The sequence below is a fragment of the Triticum urartu genome, chromosome 2A, assembly GCF_056163025.1.
Source record: "Triticum urartu cultivar PI428250 chromosome 2A, HENAU_Tu73, whole genome shotgun sequence".
NCBI classification, from domain to species: Eukaryota; Viridiplantae; Streptophyta; class Magnoliopsida; order Poales; family Poaceae; genus Triticum; species Triticum urartu.
Window position 1 is genome coordinate 244,291,892 of NC_141874.1, and position 27,213 is coordinate 244,319,104.

Here is a 27,213-nt window from a genome sequence, read left to right on the forward strand (position 1 = left end):
TGTGCTCCTGTAGTGGTAGTATAAGACGAGACGAGCAAGGAGAAATCATGAATCACGCTTCTCTCTCCTCTTGCATAGCGTATGGATGAAGAGGTCCAACAGCAAGCCGTCGTAGGGACAGGAGCAGGGGAAAGGGAAGAAGGCGGCGGGGTCGATCGGAGGCTACGAATCGTTGCACAGGCTCCTCCAGTCCAACCTCTCCCCGACCTCTTCAAGGTACCCGACCCTCGCTTCCTCCCTACCACTGGCTCCGCCCGCTTGGCTGAATTTGGAAACAATTGACTCATTCAGTGTGAGAAAATCCATACTCTATGTAGCAGCTGTAAATGATTCAACTGAAGGCTCCTCACATTTTACATCGAAATCAAATATGTTTCCTATAAAAATATTCAAGGAATTTGTATGTATTTCCAGAGTTCCTAGTCAAACATACCCCTATTTGTTACTCCCTCCCTTCATTATTATAGGATGTTCTACTCCACTACTCCTCCGGTCCATATTAATTATCGATGATTTATTAGAAATATGGATGGGAGACCATGTAGTTTAACTATGCCTGATCCAATATAGGACGTTTATCTCTGAAACTTTCCAAATTGTGCCACCATGTGAATTTGTGTATGTGATCTGATGGTATTCAAGTACCTGTATTTTTCTTTCACCCCTTTACTTTACTTCCGATATACTCATGGTATTTGGCTTCATTTTGTTTTAGGAATCTATTTAGGCTCAATTTTCTTTCTTACATTGGGCTTTCTTTAACTTATATATTCTCCATCTGGTGATAGGAGGCAGCCCGGTTGCTTTTGGGGCTGAATTGTGCACGCCCTCTCGAGGCTATTTCCCTGCCTAGGGCCACCACTGGTCTTGCCCAAGCGCATAATTTTGATGTGCAAGTTATCTATGAATAAATTGCCTTCATTTTAAATATGTCATTTCTGGACATCCTATTTTGAAGATCAGCAGTACCTAACAACTTGAAACTATTTGTTTGTTTTCTCTTTTTTGAAAGATTTGAACTCTTAGCTGCTTGTATGACAGGCATTCAGTTTCAACGCTAACAAAGAGCATATGAGGCAACCGCGAATTGTTCGAGTTGGCCTAATTCAGAACTCAATTGTTGTTCCAACGACTTGTCATTTTGCTGATCAAAAGAAGTCTATCATGGAGAAATTAAAACCCAGCATAGATGCAACTGGTGCTTCTGGTGTTAATATTTTGTGCTTACAGGTACTTCTAACATTGGTGATTTACTTGTGGTGTTCTCTTATAACTCTTTTCTACATCTTTGTTTTCAAGCCTGGTGTCCTATTAGTCAAAGTGTATGAGACTCTGCTTCATATATCCTGAACTTCAACTTCTGCCAGCTAAGAAAAGCTCAAGCCTTAATTAAACAGTCGCTTTCTCTACCCATCATCTTGAGAAACTTAAGCCCACCTATTTAAAATAAGCCAGAAGCTATTGAGTAGCCGGTTCTGTCCCTTTGAAATCTCCTCGGTCTCCCATTCCAAGCACCACAGAAGGAATAGAAGTCCTTCCATTTGCGATTACTCAAAAAAAAATCCTTTATCCAAACAAACCTTATAGGCTGATACTTCCTACGAAATAGCTTCGCCACCTTCTATTTGCTTATATTCCCACAGAAGCAAATCATTTGTTGTGATCCATACCCTCAAATTTCAGGAAGCCTAGGCAATGCCATTTGCCTTCTGCACGCGCGAAAAACGTTGGTGCGAGTTTGCTGAGGCTGTTGATGGAGAATCTACTCGGTTTCTTCAAGAGCTTGCACGGAAATATAACATGGTAATTATTAGCCCGATCCTCGAAAGGGATATAAACCATGGAGAGATTATATGGAATACCGTTGTTGTAATTGGAAATAATGGTAACATAATTGGCATTCATTGAAATGTACGCATATCAGTACATTTTTCTTTCCTTTGGTTGCATTGCCCTTTTATTTCCTTATACCTGAATGTAGTTGTAGTCTCTAACTGAACACTACTGAAGAATCACATCCGAAGAGTTGGCGGCTTCAATGAGAGCACGTACTATATGGAAGGTGAGACTGGGCATCCGGTCTTTGAAACAACTTGTGGCAAAATTTAAAACAATAATGAGGCTAGCCAACTCGCATGGAGAAGGCTCCCTCGACCGGTTCCTTCGTTGGCCGTCAGATCGAGGTAAAATTCCCACCACGCCTCTCATCCACCGTTGGATATTCACTGCATGTTTCACCATGTTATTTCTTTCCCATGTGCATGACCGATGGGCCGCTTCGTCGGTGGGGTCGTCATGTATTGGCTGGGTTCGTTGGTGTGAGGGTCTAATTGGTTGAGCCTCCTGGAAAGCACATTGCCCCCCAATCCCTACAGCCGCCCGCCCGCACCTCTCCCTCCTCCGGTGATTCGGCCCTCCCTCGTCTCAGCCGCCACCCCCACGAACCCTAGCCGCGCCCTCCTGCATCTGTCCTCCTCCCCCTTCCTGGTCTGCCCCCAAGCCCCTCCTCGTCTCCTTGTCGCACCCACCTCATCACCAGCGACGACCGCACCTAAACGCATGAGCTAGCCTAGGAAAAGTGGGGTGGCGCGACGCCCTGGTCGTCGGCCGGCGGGGAGCCTGCGTAGAGGCGGTGGCGGAGACGACCCTAGATGGTGCCCCGCAAGCCGCCCGACCCCCTTCCGTGGATCTGCTCCTCCCATTTCCTTTCCGTTGATTTACTTTTTTATTCGTGTTTAATCTTCAGGGCCAAGATCTAGACAGGGTGCCTCAACCTCGCCTTCCTCTTCTACCTACTCGCTAATAGAGAGACAACAGCAGCGGTGGGAGGAGCCTGGGCGTAGAGGAGAGAAGTGGACGAGGGGGGTGCAAAGCCAGGAGATGGGGGTCGCCGGATAAGCACAGCCGCACAGGGCCTGATCCCGCCGCTGCCAGAGCAGAGTGGAGGACCACACGGGGCCCGATGGGGTGGCCGGGAGCGCGAGCTCCCAAGCAGGGAATGCAGCGGTGCTGGCCTCTCCTCTCCCCGCGCCTCTGTCCTGCGTCGCCACTACCGCCACGGCCTTGCTCGCCATTGCCCTCCCCAAGTGCTTCTTTCCACAAATGGTGACGAGGTAGTGGGATGAGCTGGCCGCCGGCGATAGAGAAGAGGGAGGGGGAGTGGCGGCGGCGGCTGACAAGGGAGGTGGGGAGGGAGGGTTGCAGCGGCTGTGGGGATCGAGGAGAAAAGGGGTAGGGTTTGTGCAGGGGCGGCTGAGGCGAGACGAGGATGGGATTGGGTGCACTTGCATGGAGGGGATTGGCCAAATCCTCGTTCACGTGCGCGCGGCCTACCCAGCCAATACCCGCGACAAACGAGCCCACCAGTCATAGGCTAGACAACCAAGGCCGGTTCATGGAGGGACCTATGTAGCCTCAACGCCTGGGTGGTGGGAGACTACTACCGCCTCGTCTCCGCTGTCAACGCACTCGAGCCGCCTCTTCGGAGGCTTTCCGACGAACAGGTGGCGTGCCGCGTGGAACACCCCACCCACGATTCCTGATTCCTAATGGCCTTTTGTTGTGCGTATGATGGATTTATGTGTTCCTGCGGCTGAAGGGGAAGACGGAGGAGTTCCGCGCGCGCCTGGGCCGCGGGGAGACGCTCGCCGACGTTCAGGCAGGTTGGTCCCCTTGTTGTTCCTGTTACTGTTAGTGTTGCATTGCAGCGTTCCCTTCGAGTTGTCGTCTGATATGCGTTGGTGTGTGTTTGCTTCTATCCAGAGGCGTTTTCTGTGGTGAGGGAGGTGGCAAAGAGGACGCTCGGCATGCGACACTTCGATGTTCAGGTATACCAGTTTTGCTCTGTTAGGATGTTCAGGTAATGCACGAGTTTGTTTGGGAGTGATTGAGCTTCGTTTGATTTATGTTTGTGTTAGATTATTGGTGGCGCTGTGCTCCACGATGGGTGCATTGCGGAGATGAAGACTCGCGAGGGGAAGACACTCGTGTTGACCTTGGCAGCTTATCTCAATGCACTGACTGGGGATGGAGTTCATGGTACTGTATGCATTTAGATTATTTGCGTTTTGCCAATCAAAAATTCTGACTTAAACTGTACTCCCTCTGTAAACTAATATAAGAGCGTTTAGATCACTAAAATAGTGTTCTAAACGCTCTTATATTAGTTTACGGAGGGAGTACCATTGAGTCTATCATGGCATTGTGCATGGATGAGCGCAATGCACACGCTCGTTCTTTTGTTCTTAAATACCACCATATTCCCCAACCGTAGTTTCCTAAAATGATACTATTAAATAATTTATGCATGAGTATATATAAGATATTTTTGTTACTCGGATTATAACTCTCGCCTGTGTTTGTTGATCCAAACAAAGATGTTTATTCAGGGTTAGTTTGTTGATATTATACATTGATTTGATCCACTTTCCACATTTCCATTGTTAAACCCTAAACAGGCATCCATGTCCTTGGTCCCACTTCTTTACATTTATAAGCACTGTAATCCTTTTTCAGTGGTGACTGTAAATGATTATTTGGCACAGCGAGATGCTGAATGGATGGGCCGCGTTCATCGTTTTCTTGGCCTAAATGTCGATCTAATTGAGGTATACTTCTACATAATGCTGTTGTCATACTTTCTAGACTCCATTGTCGTTCTGGCTTGGAACCAGTCAGTTTCTGCGCTGTTACAGTATTTTTATATAAATGTATGATCAGAGGCAAACATTTAACCTTCTTTCACTCTTTCATCTGTGGCATATGCATAGGCGGGTATGAAGTCTAATGAGAGGAGAGTGTAACATCCCAAATTTCCAATTTGGAATGTTATGCATTAGATCATCATTACATACCATATTTCATTGCATTTTGGTTTGATCCTAGAAATTATACGCAACTCAAGGACCCACGGAGAGAGTTGGGGATTTCGTTATTTTCATATTTGAGTTTTCTCAAATTTTGAAAAGAGGATTGTTTGATTTTAATTATTTTCTCTTCGAATATTTCTTTTATGAAAATAAAAAGAGAGGGGATAAAATGACTTCCCCAAAATAAAGAAATATAGGAGATTTAATATTGAAATCAAATAAGATTTTATTCGGAGTTTTTATCGCTACTTTATTGAATTAGGAAAAATATGTGTTTTTAAAAATTGCATTAGAGGCCCAAATAAATGTTGACCTTGTCCGGTAGATTTTTAGAGGATGGGGAAAATTTTTCAGGATTTTTGAAGTCCGTTTAGTATTTCTTTTATTCATTTTTCTGAGCGGAATTTTTTTTAAAAGGGGAACCGCCCTACGGGCCGTATCCGGCCCGGACTCCTCCCCAGGCCCCTCCTTATAAGCCGCCCCCCTGCCCCCGCAGCCCACCGCCGCCACCAGCCCACCTCGCGCCCAAACCATAGCGCGCCGCCAGCCGCCGCAGCCGAGCCGCCGCTGTCGCCCGCCGTTGCCGAAGCCGCCGCCCGCCGGATCTCGTGGCCATTGACCGCCTTTGACCGGTCGGTTTTCTTCGGTTAAAATCCCGGTTTTTTATTTTTCCGGTTTAATTCGTTAGATCGGTTTTTCCGTCGATTTATTTATTTTGCGGACGTTCGTTCGTTTAAACGAACTCCGTTCACCCGTTAGTCACAGACAGCGAACGTTCGTTCGTTAGCCAGTTTGTCAGTTTTTCATTTTCTCGGGTTTTTCGTGATTATTTTCGATCGTGATTTCTGGTCCAATTTTCGTTTTAGTTTATCTCTTTGCTCGTTAGTCGGAATCAGGCGATTCAATCGCCTAGATCTTCGTCTCGAAGCCCTCTTTCTGTTTAACCAACTTAAACAAGATTTTGCTACTGTAAAATTTGACTTTAGTCGAGATTAGTAAACGGATATTGTTTCTTTCGCAGTTTTGAGTTTCATTGCTTCGCTTGATTTGATTCTTTTTGCAAACCGGAGTTATTAAGTTGAACTTACTGGTTAGATCTTCTTATTTGAGTTTTACCTGTGCCTCTAGTTGAGTGCTTATTGTATGCTTGTATGTTTGCGACATAGTACTCGGAGTGCGAAGCGTGCTACTACGAGTCTCTAGGTTTTGCGGATCATCAGCAAGGCAAGTAACACTTTGATCATACCTCTTTACTAACCAGTTTTATTGCACTAGATCAATCCTCAAACACTTGCATGATTAGGATCTGATTAAATTATGGGTTTTGGGAAGTAGCTGAGGTAGTACCTATGCACCTGTTTATTTTCAAACCTTGGGAGTTACCTCTACGTTGCTTATTTCGCTATGCTATGCTCATAGACGTGGATTGGGTTTGAGAGTATTCATGACAGATGTGAGTTTGTTAACTAATGGTTCAACTTAAGGTGGCAACTTAAATACACATCTGGGTGGATTGCTTGTGGACACCTGGAGTACCCAGTGTTGTCCTAGGATATCCTGGAGAACCTATGTGATCATCCTACGGCCCGCCACCAAGGCTCAAAGGGATCATAAGATTATTCATGCTAGAAACTTCCGTGTGCAGCCACAAGCTATTATGGGCTCTAGCATAGTTGAGTAAGTTGCGTGAAGCTCTTGAAGAGGTAGACTACCAGATGTAGTGGGTTGTAGGTGGTATAGTCTACCCAGAGTAGAGAGTTAATGCTTCAGAAAGACTGTGTCTCGAATCTTCGACCATGGATGTATTCGAGTCTTGTGGGGAAAAGTGCGCAAACCTCTACAGAGTGTATAAACTAATCATGGTTAGCCGTGTCCCTGATTATGGACATCTTGAGTATCTGGTTCTTGAATTATCATGATTGATCTCATCACTCTTAATATAAATTGATTGGGTTTAATGATGATGTTTAATTGGGATTGAGTTGGAGGAACCTTCTCAATGTTTAACAACTACCATGATAGTTAAATAAATTTATTCCTTTGTTGTAGGGAAAAATTGGCTTTTCGCAAAAACATATTACCATACAACCTCCACCAGCCAAATATGCAGATAGTGATAGCAATTATTCTGTTTATTATTCTCTTGTGTTACTTTGCCAGCATATTCCATGTGCTGACCCATTTCGGGCTGCAACGTTCATGTTGCAGACTTTTCAGACGACGAGTAAGGAGCCATAGGTCGTTGTCATTCACTCAGTGATGCCGTTGGAGTTGATGGACTCACGTTATCTTCCAAGCCTTCCGTCGTTATCGATTTAGATGGCCTTAAGCCATATTTATTGGTTTATGTTCTCTTTTGAGACATTCGATGTAATAAGTGTGTGATTGCTACTCTGTTATAAATCCTCAAGTACTGTGCGTGTCAGCATTACCGATCCAGGGATGACACTGATGCACAGAGATCAGACTGTTTGATGTCTGGTCGCTAGAAGATGGTATCAGAGCACACGCTGACTGTAGGACACGACCACTAAGCTAAAATCCTAGATCACTACTCCCTTCTCATCTCTGACCTCTCTTCATCTTCTACTCTTTAGGATGGCGGATGCGAGGAACAAGTTTGCACAATCGAATGAAGACACACCCTTTGGACGACACTTGAAGGAAGTCACTAGGTACATGAACATCGGAATACCAAGCTTCATCGGGACCTACAACACCACTTTACCAAAAGAGGAGCGCTGGATGATCCAAGTTCAAGTTCCAGGAAGGACGTTCATGCCAGTCACTGAGCCCATAGAGTTTTCCTTTGACGCACCCACCTGGAGTCTAGGCAAGAGCATGGCCGCCCACATCACCATGGGACACATTGGAGAAGTTTACCACATGGATCTCAAGGATACTATTTACCAGATTTGTGGGCGCCGAAATGACCAATGGGAGATGATCAGCACCAGGAAGGATAGATCTATTGCAGCTTTCATCCAGGAGTTAAACCAGCACATTCGCCGCCAGGAGAACCAGATGTGCGCAGGCATGATAGATCTGAATAAGGCAATGACAAGGATCAACGAGCTTGAAGAGGAACTCAAGGCTACTCGCGAAGATTATGAGGAGGAAATCGTCGTACTAGTGGAGAAAAATGACGACCTGACAAGAAAGCTAGGAGTATTCATGGGAGACCCCGCACCAGGAGGAGAAGATGACAATTCCACCCGCCCGGAGAACTATATCCTCATCGACGACACCGACTCAGACCCCGACGATAGCGATGATGACTTTGTTGATGAAGCTGGAGCAGATATTATGGAGTCTTCTACCGAGCAATTTTTTCTAGTCGACCACCATAACAGTAGTAGTATTGCCCCATGTATATAGTATAGTCCGAGCACTTTTGTCACAATAGTTAGACCAATTGTATGCCCTTGTTTAAATTGATTGAAGTGATATGATTGTGTTTGTCTCATGTGCATATGGGTAGTGTTTTTTCCCTAGACCCCATTCTACTCTATTTTCTCATCCTTTCTAAACCCATCAGATGCCTCCGAGACACGACAATGGATTTGCTTTCCCATCGGAGCTCACCTAGTTGATCCAGCAGCAGAATGCTTTGATGCAGATTCTAGTCCAGAACCAGAATCAGGGGAACAACAACAATAACAACAATCCACCACCACCACCACCCGTTGATCACTTAGCCCGATTTCTAAGGCTGAATCCGCCGGTGTTCTCCAATAGCACCGAGCCGATAGTTGCAGATGATTGGCTCCGCAAGATTGGAAGGGAGTTGACCACTGCAGGATGCACATATGCTGAAAGAGTGCATTTTGCCTCACATCAGCTTGATGGACCCGCAGCAGCATGGTGGGAGAATTACACTGTCACCTATCCCATCCACATTGTTACATGGGACCAGTTTTAGCAGGCCTTCCGCACTTCCCATGTATCAGCAGGAGCTATGGCCATGAAGAAGCGTGAGTTTCACAACTTACGCCAAGGAGGACGCACCGTTGGCCAGTATGTGGATGACTTTAGCAAGCTAGCACGTTATGCCCCAGATGACGTTGCTACAGATGCAGCTAAACAGGAGAAGTTTCTGGAAGGACTGAATGATGAGCTGAGCATGCAATTGATGGTAGCAACCTTTAATAACTACCAACAGTTGGTAGATAGAGCTCTCATGATTGAAGGGAAGCAGCAACAGATTGACAACCGTAAGAGGAAGTATGGACACGGGAAGTATAATTCTGGAGCTTAGCAGAGACCCCGTTTTACCCCAAACTCGGGAGGACCCCTTCAACATAACCATGGAGGTCACAACCACAATTGAGGGATTTCGCACAACCATAGTGGCCCCGGGAATGGAAATGGTAATGGAGGAAGCAACAACCAAAACCGTACCAACCCTGCAACGCCCGCCAAGAAGGATCTAAGTCACATTACTTGTTTCAAGTGCGAGAAGAACAGACATTATGCCACAGAATGTTCTGAAGCAAACAATGGAAATGGCAATGGAAGCTCTGGAAAGAAGCTCAACCCTTTCAACAGGGGACAAGTGAACCATGTTAGCATGGAGGAGATTGAAGCGCAACCCGATGCAGTAATAGGTAAGTTTATGATTAAGTCATTTACTGCAACCGTTCTTTTTGATACTGGTGCATCACATTCATACATATCAAGGGGATTTGTGGATAAGTTTAAACTGCCAACCCAAACCCTTAGGACACCCATGTTAGTAACCTCGCCAGGAGCAGAGTATATGGCTAGCCTTTGGTGTGATCGGTTACCATTAAGGATTGGTAACTACCTATTTCCCTCTGACCTAATAGTATTGGAGTCACAAGGACTGGATGTGATATTAGGCATGGATTGATTATCGAAGTATGAAGGGAACATTGACTGCGCCATTAAGTCGATTTTGCTTACCACCCCAAAAGGAAGAAGGATCAAGTATGTATCCCGGCATGTGCCGAACAGGACTCAAGTAAATTCCTTATCAGGAGTTGTACAGGAGGAAGTACCAGTGGTGAAGGATTTCTCGAATGTATTTCCAGAGGAGTTGCCAGGCATGCCACCGGATAGAGACATTGAGTTTTTGATCGAACTTTTGCCAGGCACAGGGCCAATATCTAAGAGACCGTACAGGATGCCCGGAGAGGATTTAGAGGAAATTAAGAAGCAGATTAAGGAGTTACTGGATAAAGGATATATTCGCCCAAGCTCGTCACCTTGGGGATCACCAGTGCTTCAAGTGGAGAAGAAGGATGGATCGCTGAGGATGGTTGTTGACTATCGTGGATTGAATGAGGTGACGATCAAGAACAAGTACCCACTACCGATGATCAATGATTTGTTTGACCAGCTGCAAGGAGCTAAGGTGTTTTCCAAGATCGATCTGCGATTAGGGTACCACCAGCTGAAGATTCGAGAGCAGGATATACCCAAGACAAGTTTTACCACAAGGTACGGGCTATATGAGTATACCGTTATGTCATTTGGTCTGACTAACACACCTGCCTATTTCATGAACATGACGAACAAGGTGTTTATGGAGTTTTTGGATAAGTTCATCGTCGTGTTCATTGATGATATTCTGGTCTACTCGAAGAATGAAGAAGAGCATAAGGAGCATATGCGTTTGGTACTTGGAAAACTCAGAGAACACCAGCTATATGCCAAGTTCAGCAAGTGTGAGTTTTGGTTGACGGAAGTTGGATTCCTCGAACATGTTATATCCGAAGAAGGAATAGCCATAGACCCTACCAAGGTTGTCACTGTGACAAATTGGGAAGCACCCACGTCAGTTGGAGAGATCCGGAGTTTTCTTGGACTCGCAGGATACTACCGGAGGTTCATCGAGAATTTCTCGAAGATTTCAAAGCCCATGATTGAGTTGTTGAAGAAGGACACCAAGTTTAAATGGACTGAGGAATGTGAGGCCAGTTTCCAGGAGTTGAAGAAACGCTTGGTTACAACTCTAGTGTTGATTCTTCTAGATCAACGCAAGGATTACCAGGTGTATTGTGACGCTTCTCGTTGAGGACTTGGAGCAGTGCTTATGCAGGAAGGAAGAGTTTTTTCATATGCCTCACGACAGCTCAAACCCCATGAGTTGAATTATGCTACCCATGATTTGGAGTTAGCAGCCGTAGTGCATGCGTTGAAGACATGGATACATTTTCTCATCGGAAACCATTGTGAGGTGTACACGGATCACAAGAGTTTGAAGTATATCTTCACGCAGAAGGAGTTGAATCTCATATAGAGGAGATGGTTGGAGCTCATTAAGGATTATGATATGAAGTTGCATTATCATCCCGGAAAGGCTAACATAGTAGCCGATGCGTTGAGCCGCAAGAGCCATGTCAATACACTCATGACCGGAGAGTTACCCAAGGAGTTAGCAGAGGATCTTCGTGAGCTATGTTTGGAAATAGTTCCGAGAGGTTATGTAACAACATTGGAGATTCAGACTACTTTGATGGATAAGATCAGAGAAGCTCAGAAGACGGACAAGGAGATTGCTAAGATAAAAGAGAGGATGAGCAAAGGAAAAGCTAAGGGATTTCGTGAGGATGAGCACGATACCCTATGGTTTGAGGATCGTGTTTATGTGCCTAATGATTCGGAGATCAGGAAGTTGATTCTGCAAGAGGCCCATGATTTGCCGTATTCGATTCACCCAGGAAATACCAAGATGTATCTGGATTTGAAGGATAGTTTTTGGTGGACCAGAATGAAGAAGGATATTGTGGAGTATGTAGCAGTTTGTGATGTATGTCAGAGAGTGAAGGCAGAACATCAGAAGCCAGCTGGATTGATACATCCATTGCCGATACCCGAATGGAAGTGGGATAAACTAGGCATGGACTTTATCATGGGATTGCCCAGGACCCGTTCAGGCTATGACTCGATATGGGTTGTAGTCGATCGTTTGACGAAGGTAGCTCATTTCATTCCAGTCAAGACCACGTACACCAATTCTAAGTTGGCAAAGATATACATGACTAGGATCGTATGTCTGCATGGAGTTCTGAGGACCATCGTATCAGATAGAGGAACCCATTTTACCTCAAAGTTTTGGAATCAGTTGCATGAGACTCTGGGAACCAGGCTAGAGTTCAGTACAACCTTTCACCCGCAGACAGACGGACAAACTGAGAGAGTCAATCAAATTTTGGAAGACATGTTGAGAGCTTGTGCGCTAGACTATGGATCTAGTTGGGACAACAATTTGCCTTACGTAGAGTTCTCTTACAACAACAACTATCAAGCCAATATGAAGATGGCCCCTTTCGAAGCATTGTACAGAAGGAGGTGCAGGACAACATTGTTGTGGGATGAAGTTGGAGACCGTCAGTTATTTGGACCAGATTTGATTAAAGAGTCTGAAGAGAAGGTTAAGCTGATTCGTGATAGACTCAAGGTAGCCCAGTCCAGGAAGAAGAGTTATGCGGATTCTAAACGCAAGGAGACAGTTCACGAAGTTGGAGACAGAGTGTATCTTCATGTATCACCACTCCGAGGAGTGAAGCGCTTTGGATTTAAGGGAAAGTTAGCACCACATTTTGGGGGACCATACCGTGTTTTGGAACGTAAGGGAGAAGTTGCTTACAAGTTGGAATTGCCCGAATGATTGTCAGGAGTTCACAATGTGTTCCACATTTCTCAGTTAAAGAAGTGCCACGCAGAGATGGCTGATATTCCTCTGAGAGATACAGTGCCACTAGAAGCGATTCAGTTGGATAGCGACCTGACCTACGAGGAGAAACCAGTTAAGATTCTTGATTTTGCCAGCCGAGTCACATGCAGCAAGGTTATCAAGTTCTGTAAGGTTCAGTGGAGCCACCATATTGAGGACGAAGCCACCTGGGAACAAGAGGAAGACCTACAGAAGGATCACCCTCACCTATTTTCTAGCCAACCCGAATCTCGAGGGCGTGGTTCATCTTAAGGGGGTAGGTTTGTAACATCCCAAATTTCCAATTTGGAATGTTATGCATTAGATCATCATTGCATATCATATTTCATTGCATTTTGGTTTGATCCTAGAAATTCTACGCAACTCAAGGACCCACAGAGAGAGTTGGGGATTTCGTTATTTTCATATTTGAGTTTTCTCAAATTTTGAAAAGAGGGTCGTTTGATTTTAATTATTTTCTCTTCGAATATTTCTTTTATGAAAATAAAAAGAGAGGGGATAAAATGACTTCCCCAAAATAAAGAAATATTGGAGATTTAATATTAAAATCAAATAAGATTTTATTCGGAGTTTTTATCGCTATTTTATTTGAATTAGGAAAAGTATGCGTTTTTCAAAATTGCATTAGAGGCCCAAATAAATGTTCACCTTGTCCGGTAGATTTTTAAAGGACGGGGAAAATTTATTTCAGGATTTTTGGAGTCCGTTTAGTATTTCTTTTATTCGTTTTTCTGAGCGGAATTATTTTAAAAAAAGGGGAACCGACCTACGGGTCGTATCCGGCCCGGACTCCTCCCCAGGCCCCTCCTTATAAGCCAGCCCCTGCCCCCGCAGCCCACTGCCGCCGCCAGCCCACCCCGTGCCCAAACCCTAGCACGCCGCCAGCCGCCGCCGCCGCCTCCCGCTGCCGTGCCGCCGCCCGCCGTCGCCGGAGCCGACGCCGCCGCCCGCCGGATCTCGTCCCCGTTGACCAGTCGGTTTTCTTCGGTTAAAATCCCGTTTTTTTATTTTTCCGGTTTAATTTGTTAGATCGGTTTTTCCGACGGTTTATTAATTTTGCGGACGTTCGTCCGTCCGTTCATTTAAATGAACTCCGTTCACCCGTTAGTCACAGACAGCGAATGTTCGTTCGTTAGCCTGTTCGTTAGTTTTTCTTTTTCTCAGGTTTTTCGCGATTATTTTCGATCGCGATTTCTGATCCGATTTTCGTTTTAGTTTATCTATTCGCTCGTTAGTTGGAATTAGGCGATTCAAGCGCCTAGATCTTCGTCTCGAAGCCCTCATTCTGTTTAACCAACTTAAACAAGATTTTGCTACTGTAAAATTCGACTTTAATCCAGATTAGTAAACGAATCTTGTTTCTTTCACAGTTTGAGTTTCGTTGCGTCGTTTGATTTGATTCTTTTTGCAAACCGGAGTTCTTAAGTTGAACTTTCTGGTTAGATATTCTTATTTGAGTTTTACCCGTGCTTCTAGTTGAGTGATTATTGTATGCTTGTCTGTTTGCAATAGAGTACCCGGAGTGCGAAGCGTGCTACTACGATCTCTAGGTTTTGCGGATCATCAGCAAGGCAAGTAACACTTTGATCATACCTCTGTTGGGGAACATAGTAATTTCAAAAAATTTCCTACGCACATGCAAGATCATGGTGATGCATAGCAATGAGGGGAGAGTGTGATCTACATACCTTGTAGATCGACAACGGAAGCGTTTGGTTGATGTAGTCATACGTCTCCACGGCCCGACCGATCAAGCACCGAAACTACGGCACCTCCGAGTTCTAGCACACGTTCAGCTTGATGACGATCCCCGGACTCCGATCCAGCAAAGCGTCGGGGAAGAGTTCCGTTAGCACGACGGTGTGGTGACGATCTTGATGTACTACTATTGCAGGGCTTCGCCTAAGCACCGCTACAATATTATCGAGGACTATGGTGGAAGGGGGCGCCGCACACGGCTAAGAATATGATCACGTGGATCAACTTGTGTCTCTGGGGTGCCCCTGCCTCTGTATATAAAGGACCAAGAGGGGGAGGCCGGCCGGCCACATAGGGCGCGCCAGGAGGAGTCCTACTCCCTCCGGGAGTAGGACTTCTCCCCCAATCCTAGTTGGAATAGGACTCGTGAGGTGGGAAAAGAGAGAGAAAGAAGGAAGTGGGCGCCGGCCCCCTCTCTCCTTGTCCTATTCGGACTAGGGGGGAGGGGCGCGCGGCCCAGCCCTTGGCCGCCTCTCCTCTTCTTCCACTAAGGCCCATTAAGGCCCATGTACCTCCCGGGGGGTTCCGGTAACCTCCCGGTACTCCGGTAAAATCCCGATTTCACCCGGAACACTTCTGATATCCAAATATAGGTTTCCAATATATCAATCTTTATGTCTCGACCATTTCCAGACTCCTCGTCATGTCCGTGATCACATTCGGGACTCCGAACAAACTTCGGTACATCAAAATGCATAAACTCATAATATTACTGTCATCGTAACCTTAAGCGTGCGGACCCTACGGGTTCGAGAACAATGTAGACATGACCGAGACATGTCTCCGGTCAATAACCAATAGCGGGACCTGGATGCCCATATTGGCTCCTACATATTCTACGAAGATCTTTATCGGTCAGACCGCATAACAACATACATTGTTCCCTTTGTCATCGGTATGTTACTTACCCGAGATTCGATCGTCGGTATCTCAATACCTAGTTCAATCTCGTTACGGGCAAGTCTCTTTACTCGTTCTGTAATACATCATCTCGCAACTAACTCATTAGTTGCAATGCTTGCAAGGCTTAAGTGATGTGCATTACCGAGAGGGCCCAGAGATACCTCTCCGACAATCGGAGTGACAAATTCTAATCTCGAAATACGCCAACCCAACATGTACCTTTGGAGACACCTGTAGAGCTCCTTTATAATCACCCAGTTACGTTGTGACGTTTGGTAGCACACAAAGTGTTCCTCCGGCAAACGGGAGTTGCATAATCTCATAGTCATAGGAACATGTATAAGTCATGAAGAAAGCAATAGCAACACACTAAACGATCGGGTGCTAAGCTAATGGAATGGGTCATGTCAATCAGATCATTCACTTAATGATGTGATCCCGTTAATCAAATAACAACTCATTGTTCATGGTTAGGAAACATAACCATCTTTGATTAACGAGCTAGTCAAGTAGAGGCATACTAGTGACACTTTGTTTGTCTATGTATTCACACATGTATTATGTTTCCGGTTAATACAATTCTAGCATGAATAATAAACATTTATCATGATATAAGGAAATAAATAATAACTTTATTATTGCCTCTAGGGCATATTTCCTTCAGTCTCCCACTTGCACTAGAGTCAATAATCTAGATTACACAGTAATGATTCTAACACCCATGGAGCCTTGGTGCTGATCATGTTTTGCTCGTGGAAGAGGCTTAGTCAACGGGTCTGCAACATTCAGATCCGTATGTATCTTGCAAATCTCTATGTCTCCCACCTGGACTAGATCCCGGATGGAATTGAAGCGTCTCTTGATGTGCTTGGTTCTCTTGTGAAATCCGGATTCCTTGCCAAGGCAATTGCACCTGTATTGTCACAAAAGATTTTCATTGGACCCGATGCACTAGGTATGACACCTAGATCGGATATGAACTCCTTCATCCAGACTCCTTCATTTGCTACTTCCGAAGCAGCTATGTATTCCGCTTCACACGTAGATCCCGCCACGACGCTTTGTTTAGAACTGCACCAACTGACAGCTCCACCGTTTAATGTAAACATGTATCCGGTTTGCGATTTAGAATCGTCCGGATCAGTGTCAAAGCTTGCATCAACGTAACCATTTATGATGAGCTCTTTGTCACCTCCATATACGAGAAACATATCCTTAGTCCTTTTCAGGTACTTCAGGATGTTCTTGACCGCTGTCCAGTGATCCACTCCTGGATTACTTTGGTACCTCCCTGCTAGACTTATAGCAAGGCACACATCAGGTCTGGTACACAGCATTGCATACATGATAGAGCCTATGGCTGAAACATAGGGAACATCTTTCATATTCTCTCTATCTTCTGCAGTGGTCGGGCATTGAGTCTTACTCAACTTCACACCTTGTAACACAGGCAAGAACCCTTTCTTTGCTTGATCCATTTTGAACTTCTTCAAAACTTTGTCAAGGTATGTGCTTTGTGAAAGTCCAATTAAGCGTCTTGATCTATCTCTATAGATCTTAATGCCTAATATGTAAGCAGCTTCACTGAGGTCTTTCATTAAAAAACTCTTATTCAAGTATCCCTTTATGCTATCCAGAAATTCTATATCATTCCCAATTAGTAATATGTCATCCACATATAATATCAGAAATGCTATAGAGCTCCCACTCACTTTCTTGTAAATACAAGCTTCTCCAAAAGTCTGTATAAAACCAAATGCTTTGATCACACTATCAAAACGTTTATTCCTACTCCGAGAGGCTTGCACCAGTCCATAAATGGATCGCTGGAGCTTGCACACTTTGTTAGCTCCCTTTGGATCGACAAAACCTTCTGGTTGCATCATATACAACTCTTCTTCCAGAAATCCATTCAGGAATGCAGTTTTGACATCCATCTGCCAAATTTCATAATCATAAAATGCGGCAATTGCTAACATGATTCGGACAGACTTAAGCATCGCTACGGGTGAGAAGGTCTCATCGTAGTCAATCCCTTGAACTTGCCGAAAACCTTTTGCGACAAGTCGAGCTTTGTAGACAGTAATGTTACCGTCAGCGTCAGTCTTCTTCTTGAAGATCCATTTATTCTCAATTGCTTGCCGATCATCGGGCAAGTCAACTAAAGTCCATACTTTGTTCTCATACATGGATCCCATCTCAGATTTCATGGCCTCAAGCCATTTTGCGGAATCTGGGCTCACCATCGCTTCTTCATAGTTCGTAGTTCATCATGATCTAGTAGCATGACTTCCAGAACGGGATTACCGTACCACTCTGGCGCGGATCTTACTCTGGTTGATCTACGAGGTTCAGTAGTATCTTGTTCTGAAGTTTCATGATCATCATCATTAGCTTCCTCACTAACTGGTGTAGGTGTCACAGAAATAGTTTTCTATGATGTACTACTTTCCAATAAGGGAGCAGGTACAATTACCTCGTCAAGTTCTACTTTCCTCCCACTCACTTCTTTCGAGAGAAACTCCTTCTCCAGAAAGTTTCCGAATTTAGAAACAAAAGTCTTGCCTTCGGATCTGTGATAGAAGGTGTATCCAATAGTCTTCTTTGGATATCCTATGAAGACACATTTCTCCGATTTGGGTTCGAGCTTATCAGGTTGAAGCTTTTTCACATAAGCATCGCAGCCCCAAACTTTCAGAAATGACAACTTTGGTTTCTTGCCAAACCATAGTTCATAAGGCGTCGTCTCAACAGATTTTGATGGTGCCCTATTTAACGTGAATGCGACCGTCTCTAGAGCGTATCCCCAAAACGATAGCGGTAAATCAGTAAGAGACATCATAGATCGCACCATATCTAGTAAAGTACGATTACGACGTTCGGACACACCATTACGCTGTGGTGTTCCGGGTGGCGTGAGTTGCGAAACTATTCCACAATTTTTCAAATGCACACCAAACTCGTAACTCAAATATTCTCCTCCACGATCAGATCGTAGAAACTTTATTTTCTTGTTACGATGATTTTCAACTTCACTCTGAAATTCTTTGAACTTTTCAAATGTTTCAGACTTATGTTTCAATTAAGTAGATATACCCATATCTGCTTAAGTCATCTGTGAAGGTGAGAAAATAACGATATCCGCCACGAGCCTCAATATTCATCGGACCACATACATCTGTATGTATGATTTCCAACAAATCTGTTGCTCTCTCCATAGTACCGGAGAACGGTGTTTTGGTCATCTTGCCCATGAGGCATGGTTTGCAAGTACCAAGTGATTCATAATCAAGTGGTTCCAAAAGTCCATCAGTATGGAGTTTCTTCATGCGCTTTACACCGATATGACCTAAACGGCAGTGCCACAAATATGTTGCACTATCATTATCAACTCTACATCTTTTGGTTTCAACATTATGAATATGTGTTACTACTATCGAGATTCAATAAGAATAGACCACTCTTCAAGGGTGCATGACCATAAAAGATATTACTCATATAAATAGAACAACCATTATTCTCTGATTTAAATGAATAACCGTCTCGCATCAAACAAGATCCATATATAATGTTCATGCTTAACGCTGGCACCAAATAACAATTATTTAGGTCTAATATTAATCCCGAAGGTAGATGTAGAGGTAGCGTGCCGACTGTGATCACATCGACTTTGGAACCGTTTCCCACGCGCATCGTCACCTCGTCCTTAGCCAATCTTCGCTTAATCCATAGTCCCTGTTTCGAGTTGCAAATATTAGCAATAGAACCAGTATCAAATACCCAGGTGCTACTGCGAGCATTAGTAAGGTACACATCAATAACATGTATATCACATATACCTTTGTTCACCTTGCCATCCTTCTTAGCCGCCAAATACTTGGGGCGGTTTCGCTTCCAGTGACCAGTCTGCTTGCAGTAGAAGCACTCAGTTTCAGGCTTAGGTCCAGGTTTGGGTTTCTTCTCTTGAGTAGCAACTTGCTTGCTGTTCTTTTTGAAGTTTCCCTTCTTCTTCCCTTTGCCCTTTTTCTTGAAACTAGTGGTCTTGTTGACCATCAACACTTGATGCTCCTTCTTGATTTCTACCTCCGCAGCTTTCAGCATCGCGAAGAGCTCGGGAATAGTCTTATTCATCCCTTGCATATTATAGTTCATCACGAAGCTCTTGTAGCTTGGTGGCAGTGATTGGAGAATTCTGTCAATGACGCAATCATCTGGAAGATTAACTCCAAATTGAATCAAGTGATTATTATACCCAGACATTTTGAGTATATGCTCACTAACAGAACTGTTCTCCTCCATCTTACAGCTATAGAACTTATTGGAGACTTCATATCTCTCAATCCGGGCATTTGCTTGAAATATTAACTTCAACTCCTGGAACATCTCATATGCTCCATGACGTTCAAAACGTCGTTGAAGTCCCGATTCTAAGCCGTAAAGCATGGCACACTGAACTATTGAGTAGTCATCAGCTTTGCTCTACCAGACGTTCATAACATCCGGCGTTGCTCCAGCAGCAGGCCTGGCACCCAGCGGTGCTTCCAGGACGTAATTCTTCTGTGCAGCAATGAGGATAATCCTCAAGTTACGGCCCAGTCCGTGTAATTGCTACCATCATCTTTCAACTTTGCTTTCTCAAGGAACGCATTAAAATTCAATGGAACAACAGCACGAGCCATCTATCTACAATCAAGCATAAACAAGCAAGATACTTATCAGGTACTAAGTTTCATGATAAATTTAAGTTCAGTTAATTTACTCAAAGAACTCCCACTTAGATAGACATCCCTCTAATCCTCTAAGTGATTACGTGATCCAAATCAACTAAACCATGTCCGATCATCACGTGAGATGGAGTGGTTTCATTGGTGAACATCACTATGTTGATCATATATACTATATGATTCACGCTCGACCTTTCGGTCTCCGTGTTCCGAGGCCATATCTGTATATGCTTGGCTCGTCAAGTATAACCTGAGTATTCCGCGTGTGTAACTGTTTTGCACCCGTTGTATTTGAACATAGAGCCTATCACACCCGATCATCACGTGGTGTCTCAGCACGAAGAACTTTCGCAACGGTGCATACTCAAGGAGAACACTTCTTGATAATTAGTGAGAGATCATCTTATAATGCTACCGTCAATCAAAGCAAGATAAGATGCATAAAATATAAACATCACATGCAATCAATATAAGTGATATGATATGGCCATCATCATCTTGTGCTTGTGATCTCCATCTCCGAAGCACCATTGTGATCACCATCGTCACCGGCGTGACACCTTGATCTCCATCGTAGCACCGTTGTCGTCTCGCCAAGCTTGTGCTTCCACGACTATCGCTACCGCTTAGTGATAAAGTAAAGCATTACATCGCGATTGCATTGCATACAATAAAGCGACAACCATATGGCTCCTGCCAGTTGCCGATAACTCGGTTACAAAACATGATCATCTCATACAATAAAATTCAGCATCATGTCTTGACCATATCACATCACAACATGCCCTGCAAAAACAAGTTAGACATCCTCTACTTTGTTGTTGCAAGTTTTACGTGGCTGCTACGGGCTTAAGCAAGAACTAATCTTACCTACGCATCAAAACCACAAAGATAGTTTGTCAAGTTGGTGCTGTTTTAACCTTCGCAAGGACCGGGCGTAGCCACACTTGGTTCAACTAAAGTTGGAGAAACTGTCACCCGCAAGCCACCTCTGTGCAAAGCACGTCGGGAGAACCGGTCTCGCGTAAGCGTATGCGTAATGTCGGTCTGGGCCACTTCGTCCAACAATACCGCCGAACCAAAGTATGACATGCTGGTAAGCAGTATGACTTATATCGCCCACAACTCACTTGTGTTCTACTCGTGCATATAACATCAACATATAAAACCTAGGCTCGGATGCCACTGTTGGGGAACGTAGTAATTTCAAAAATTTTCCTACGCACACGCAAGATCATGGTGATGCATAGCAATGAGGGGAGAGTGTGATCTACATACCTTGTAGATCGAAAATGGAAGCGTTTGGTTGATGTAGTTGTACGTCTCCACGGCCCGACCGATCAAGCACCGAAACTACGGCACCTCCGAGTTCTAGCACACGTTCAGCTTGATGACGATCCCCGGACTCCGATCCAGCAAAGTGTCGGGGAAGAGTTCCGTCAGCACGACGGCATGGTGACGATCTTGATGTACTACTGTTGCAGGGCTTCGCCTAAGCACCGCTACAATATTATCGAGGACTATGGTGGAAGGGGGCGCCGCACACGGCTAAGAATATGATCACGTGGATCAACTTGTGTCTCTGGGGTGCCCCTGCCTCCGTATATAAAGGACCAAGAGGGGGAGGCCGGCCGACCACATAGGGCGCGCCAGGAGGAGTCCTACTCCCTCCGGGAGTAGGACTTCTCCCCAATCCTAGTTGGAATAGGACTCGCGAGGTGGGAAAAGAGAGAGAGAGAAGGAAGTGGGCGCCGGCCCCCTCTCTCCTTGTCCTATTCGGACTAGGGGGGAGGGGCACGCGGCCCAGCCCTTGGCCGCCTCTCCTCTTCTTCCACTAAGGCCCATTAAGGCCCATGTACCTCCCGGGGGGTTCCGGTAACCTCCCGGTACTCCGGTAAAATCCCGATTTCACCCGGAACACTTCCGATATCCAAATATAGGTTTCCAATATATCAATCTTTATGTCTCGACCATTTCGAGACTCCTCGTCATGTCCGTGATCACATTCGGGACTCTGAACAAACTTCGGTACATCAAAATGCATAAACTCATAATATTACTGTCATCGTAACCTTAAGCGTGCGGACCCTACGGGTTCGAGAACAATGTAGACATGATCGAGACATGTCTCCGGTCAATAACCAATAGCGGGACCTGGATGCCCATATTGGCTCCTACATATTCTACGAAGATCTTTATCGGTCAGACCGCATAACAACATACGTTGTTCCCTTTGTCATCGGTATGTTACTTACCCGAGATTCGATCGTCGGTATCTCAATACCTAGTTCAATCTCGTTACCGGCAAGTCTCTTTACTCGTTCTGTAATACATCATCCCGCAACTAACTCATTAGTTGCAATGCTTGCAAGGCTTAAGTGATGTGCATTACCGAGAGGGCCCAGAGATACCTCTCCGACAATCAGAGTGACAAATTCTAATCTCGAAATACGCCAACCCAACATGTACCTTTGGAGACACCTGTAGAGCTCCTTTATAATCACCCAGTTACGTTGTGACGTTTGGTAGCACACAAAGTGTTCCTCCGGCAAACGGGAGTTGCATAATCTCATAGTCATAGGAACATGTATAAGTCATGAAGAAAGCAATAGCAACACACTGAACGATCGGGTGCTAAGCTAATGGAATGGGTCATGTCAATCAGATCATTCACTTAATGATGTGATCCCGTTAATCAAATAACAACTCATTGTTCATGGTTAGGAAACATAACCATCTTTGATTAACGAGCTAGTCAAGTAGAGGCATACTAGTGACACTTTGTTTGTCTATGTATTCACACATGTATTATGTTTCCGGTTAATACAATTCTAGCATGAATAATAAACATTTATCATGATATAAGGAAATAAATAATAACTTTATTATTACCTCTAGGGCATATTTCCTTCAACCTCTTTACTAACCAGTTTTATTGCACTAGATCAATCCTCAAACACTTGCATGATTAGGATCTGATTAAATTGTCGGTTTTGGGAAGTAGCTGAGGTAGTACCTATGCACCTATCTATTTTCAAACCTTGGGAGTTACCTCTATGTTTCTTATTTCGCTATGCTATGCTCGTAGACGTGGATTGGGTTTGAGAGTATTCATGACAGATGTGAGTTTGTTAACTAATGGTTCAACTTAAGGTGGAAACTTGAATACACATCTGGGTGGATTGCTTGTGGACACCTGGAGTACCCAGTGTTGTCCTAGGATATCCCGGAGGACCCGTGTGATCATCCTACGGCCCGCCACCCAGGCTCAAAGGGATCATAAGATTATCATGCTAGAAACTTCTGCGTGCAGCCACAAGCTATTATGGGCTCTAGCATAGTTGAGTAAGTTGCCTGAAGCTCTTGAAGAGGTAGACTAGCAGATGTAGTGGGTTGTAGGTGGTATAGTCTACCCAGAGTAGAGAGTTAATGCTTCAGAAAGACTGTGTCTCGAATCTCCGACCATGGAGGTATTCAAGTCTTGTGGGGAAGAGTGAGCAAACCTCTGCAGAGTGTATAAACTAATCATGGTTAGCCGTGTCCCCGGTTATGGACATCTTGAGTATCTGGTTCTTGGATTATCATGATTGATCTCATCACTCTTAAGATAAATTGATTGGGTTTAATGATGATGTTTAATTGGGATTGAGTTGGAGGAACCTTCTCAATGTTTAACAACTACCATGATAGTTAAATAAATTTATTCCTTTGTTGTAGGGAAAAATTGGCTTTTCGCAAAAACATATTACCATACAGCCTCCACCAGCCAAATATGCATGTAGTGATAGCAATTATTCTGTTCATTATTCTCTTGTGTTACTTTGCCAGCATATTCCGTGTGCTGACCCGTTCTGGGCTGCAAAGTTCATGTTGCAGACTTTTCAGATGATGAGTAAGGAGCCATAGGTCGTTGTATTTCACTCAGTGATGCCATTGAAGTTGATGGACTCACGTTATTTTCCAAGCCTTCCGTTGTTATCGATTTAGATGGCCTTAAGCCATATTTATTGTTTAATGTTCTCTTTTGAGACATTCGATGTAATAAGTGTGTGATTGCTACGCTGTTATAAATCCTCAAGTACTATGTGTGTCAGCATTACCGATCCAGGGATGACACTGATGCATAGAGATCAGACTGTTTGGGGTATGGTCGCTACAGAGAGCCAACTATATGCGTGACATTACATACAGTAATAACTCGGTAAGATGCTCAGTAGGACAACAACTTTTAGATAGTTCTATAGTGGCTATTCATCCAAGGACCTTTCTTCTTCTTGCAACTTGGTATTATATGTTAAAGTTGTCTTCATTTCAGATTAGAAGTAATAATAAAATAAGTTCTCTTTGAATCTTCTATGAGAATCTGCCTGTGAGCTGCGGCCATACTTGTTAATGAACCCTTTACCTGCTTATCTTGGTTATGTAGTACTTTATGGTGATATCCCATATCAGTATCCTTGTCTAATTTAAGATTGCTTTTCTTACTATGAAGAAGATTTGTGCTACGGTAGTGTTCTTCAGTTTCTGGTGTTTAGATGCTAGTTCATTGTTGAGACAGTTCTGGTATGTCCGTCTTCTGGAAAATGCAGTAAGTAAATTTTGTTTTCTGGACATTTTCGCAGATCCTATTTTCCAAATGAAAAATAAATAGATACAGAGAGGTATAAATTCAACAAAAAACCTTTTTTGTTTAAAAGGTTATTCCATTTGTCACCTACTGTACTTGCCCACAACTAAAACAATTAATACATGGTTTTCTTTTCAAGGCATGCACGGAATTAGTAGGCCTCTGCGCAACGGGTTTAGTGCTGCCAGGAGATTAAGTATATTCATGAAGTTGTGCAAAGTTTAAAATTGGTTGCGGTATCTCACATTTGTCAAATCCTTATATGTTGCTGGTAGTCATGCCTATGCCCATAATATTAAGTAAGCTTGTGCTATGTTGTGACTAAATAAAGAAATGTTCATACTTATCTTTTGTTTGCTCTACTTGAAGTGTCCAGGGTTTACCCAGAGGGCAATTATATGTTTCCTACTGCCGTCTCCCGCGCGACGTCAAGAAAATCCCTGATGTTTATGTTTTACTTGGCCTAAGTTTTAGTTTTCAATTTGATATTTCTACTTGCTTTTGCTTAGTAATATTATGTACTGTTTTCTAGCTCTAGGCCTACTTGTGTTCAAGGTTCAGTTGATTGTTTTTCTTAAGGGTGTTTTTTTAATTAGTGGCATCAACATGTGACACTAATTCCATTGTGCATTGTATTGTGAATTTTCCAAACAACACCATTATGGTAAATAGAGATGCTAATGAGAATAACAGAGATGCTAAGAGGCAACCTTTTGGGGATATAAACAACAACATGGTTTATGAGTCCGAAGAGAGCTCGAGTGGTGTCTTTTGGTTCTTGAAGCCCTGCACTTTCCTGGTGGAGTAGCAACAAAATAATTCAGAGGCTTTAAAGCTACTGTGCTTCATGTACTTAGGATCAATTCTTGGTCTTGGTTTGAAATACTCCCCACTTCCTCCTATTTGATTGATTCATCCGATGGACATTTTGTCAAGCAAATAAATAGAAGGCATATGTATTATTACGAGTGAAGCCATCAATACAAGTTAAGATATTAATAATCCCATATGTGGAATTCGAGATATAGAGAAATGTTATTATTCTTCTGCTAATTGGTTGCTTGACCAAATGTACTGTAAATGACATTATTATTGTTCAAGATATACATAAATGTTGTTGTTCTTCATTGTAGTGGATGATATCCATCCCAATTATTGAGATGATGGGAGTACTACTAAGGAGTTTTCTCTCTGACTGAACGAAGCTGCTATGGAAGAAGGGATAAATAAGTGTCGAGGAAGAAGGGATAAATAAGTTGCTCCATTCATGGGCCGAACTGGTTGCCATACGACTGCTTTGAAATATACATGTGGTTAAGTGGTACATAAATACTTTTTTTTCAAACATACGAAAACAAATTGATAGAAACACTACTCTTTTTAAAATAGTATAAGGCCTCATTAACTGATTTCATACATGGTGTTAAGTATGCATATGTTCTTAGGCAAAAATATATCCACTAATTTTTATATAAAAGGGTCTAAATTTTTACCGCGGGTGCTTGCTCAAATAAAAGATTATTGAAAATACATATATTTTGAATGCGATGTGGATTTTAATAAGACTCTCCGCTACCAAAGTAAAATGTGCATGTACATCGTATTGTAGACAACAAACCTATACTTTTTATTTTATCAAAGGGGGTTAAATTTGTTACTGTATGTGCATGCTCACAAGTAAAACAACTAATACATGTTTTTTCTACATGCACACATGGATTAAAAAAGATGCACGTATTTCCAGCGGCATAACTTTGAATGGGACTGTGTGCTACCAAATTAGAATGTCTATATGCATCTCATTATAGACAACAAAATACCTTAGTTTCATACTAAATGGGATTAGATTTGTTCTATGCTACTAAATTTAACTGTGTATATACATCTATTATAGACAACATGTCCCCGCTCTCCCCAACTAAGAGAGATAAAATTTGTTGTTATATGTGATTGCCCATAACAAAATCAACTAAACCATGGATTTCTTTTCATCGCTAACATGGAATCAGTAGGTCTCTACGCCATTTGGCGCAACGGGTCCACTAGTTGTTGTAAACATCTGCTACGGCATGCATCATCGTCTCAATTGGCTTGCATTTGGCCTCAATGCAGTTGAAATAGTTTTCAACCCATCTGCAGCCGTCGGTGAACTCAGTGAACCAATGTGGCCTATTGAGGATAGATAAAACTATTCACGTGACATTTGTTATTATTTATCTTGTTATTCATGCTGGAGCAACCCTGATGATGCTAAGTTGGTCCATTTTAGGGAAGGAATGCTGCAATAGAAAATAGCTACTTTGTCAGATCAATGAACCGGGTAGGCACAGAAGTATTCCCAAACCCATTCACTTCTGGTGATGGGAACCTCAGCATGCCGACTTTGGTCATTTCTATGGATCTAGCCATTTCTCAGCGCTTGATGCTTCCTACACCCCGCCACTATCGCGCTATCGAGATGGCTTGATGATATCTGACATGGACCTTAACTTATGCCGCCAGATCAAAGACAAGTGGGCCTTCCGCATGACTGCTCGGTATGACATGTATGCTAACTTGCTTTCAGAGTACTTGAAGCCAAATTTTAAGCCTCAAGTCATTGTCGATCCCTTGATAAGTAAGAGGGCTTAA

At 43.6% G+C, this 27,213-nt stretch overlaps 1 protein-coding gene and 1 pseudogene across 1 annotated transcript; both read left to right on the forward strand.

Annotated features, from left to right (window-relative positions):
• The first annotated feature begins 81 nt into the window (after positions 1 to 81).
• Positions 82 to 27,213, forward strand: LOC125535923 (beta-ureidopropionase-like; annotated as a pseudogene).
• LOC147984705 (protein translocase subunit SECA2, chloroplastic-like) lies at positions 2,368 to 6,961 on the forward strand. Its single transcript, XM_087543710.1, has 5 exons — positions 2,368 to 3,662; positions 3,763 to 3,827; positions 3,918 to 4,038; positions 4,516 to 4,607; positions 6,035 to 6,961. The coding sequence occupies exons 2-5, from the start codon at positions 3,807 to 3,809 to the stop codon at positions 6,098 to 6,100; spliced, it is 300 nt and encodes a 99-aa protein (XP_087399836.1). The 5' UTR covers positions 2,368 to 3,662; positions 3,763 to 3,806; the 3' UTR covers positions 6,101 to 6,961.

Bases quoted from the DNA above. Each gene is read 5' to 3' on its own strand.
- LOC147984705 (XM_087543710.1), top strand. From the start codon at position 3,807: ATGCGACACTTCGATGTTCAG. The intron at 3,828-3,917 runs GTATACCAGTTT...TGTTTGTGTTAG, and splicing joins TGCGACACTTCGATGTTCAG to ATTATTGGTGGCGCTGTGCT. The intron at 4,039-4,515 runs GTACTGTATGCA...ATCCTTTTTCAG, and splicing joins GACTGGGGATGGAGTTCATG to TGGTGACTGTAAATGATTAT.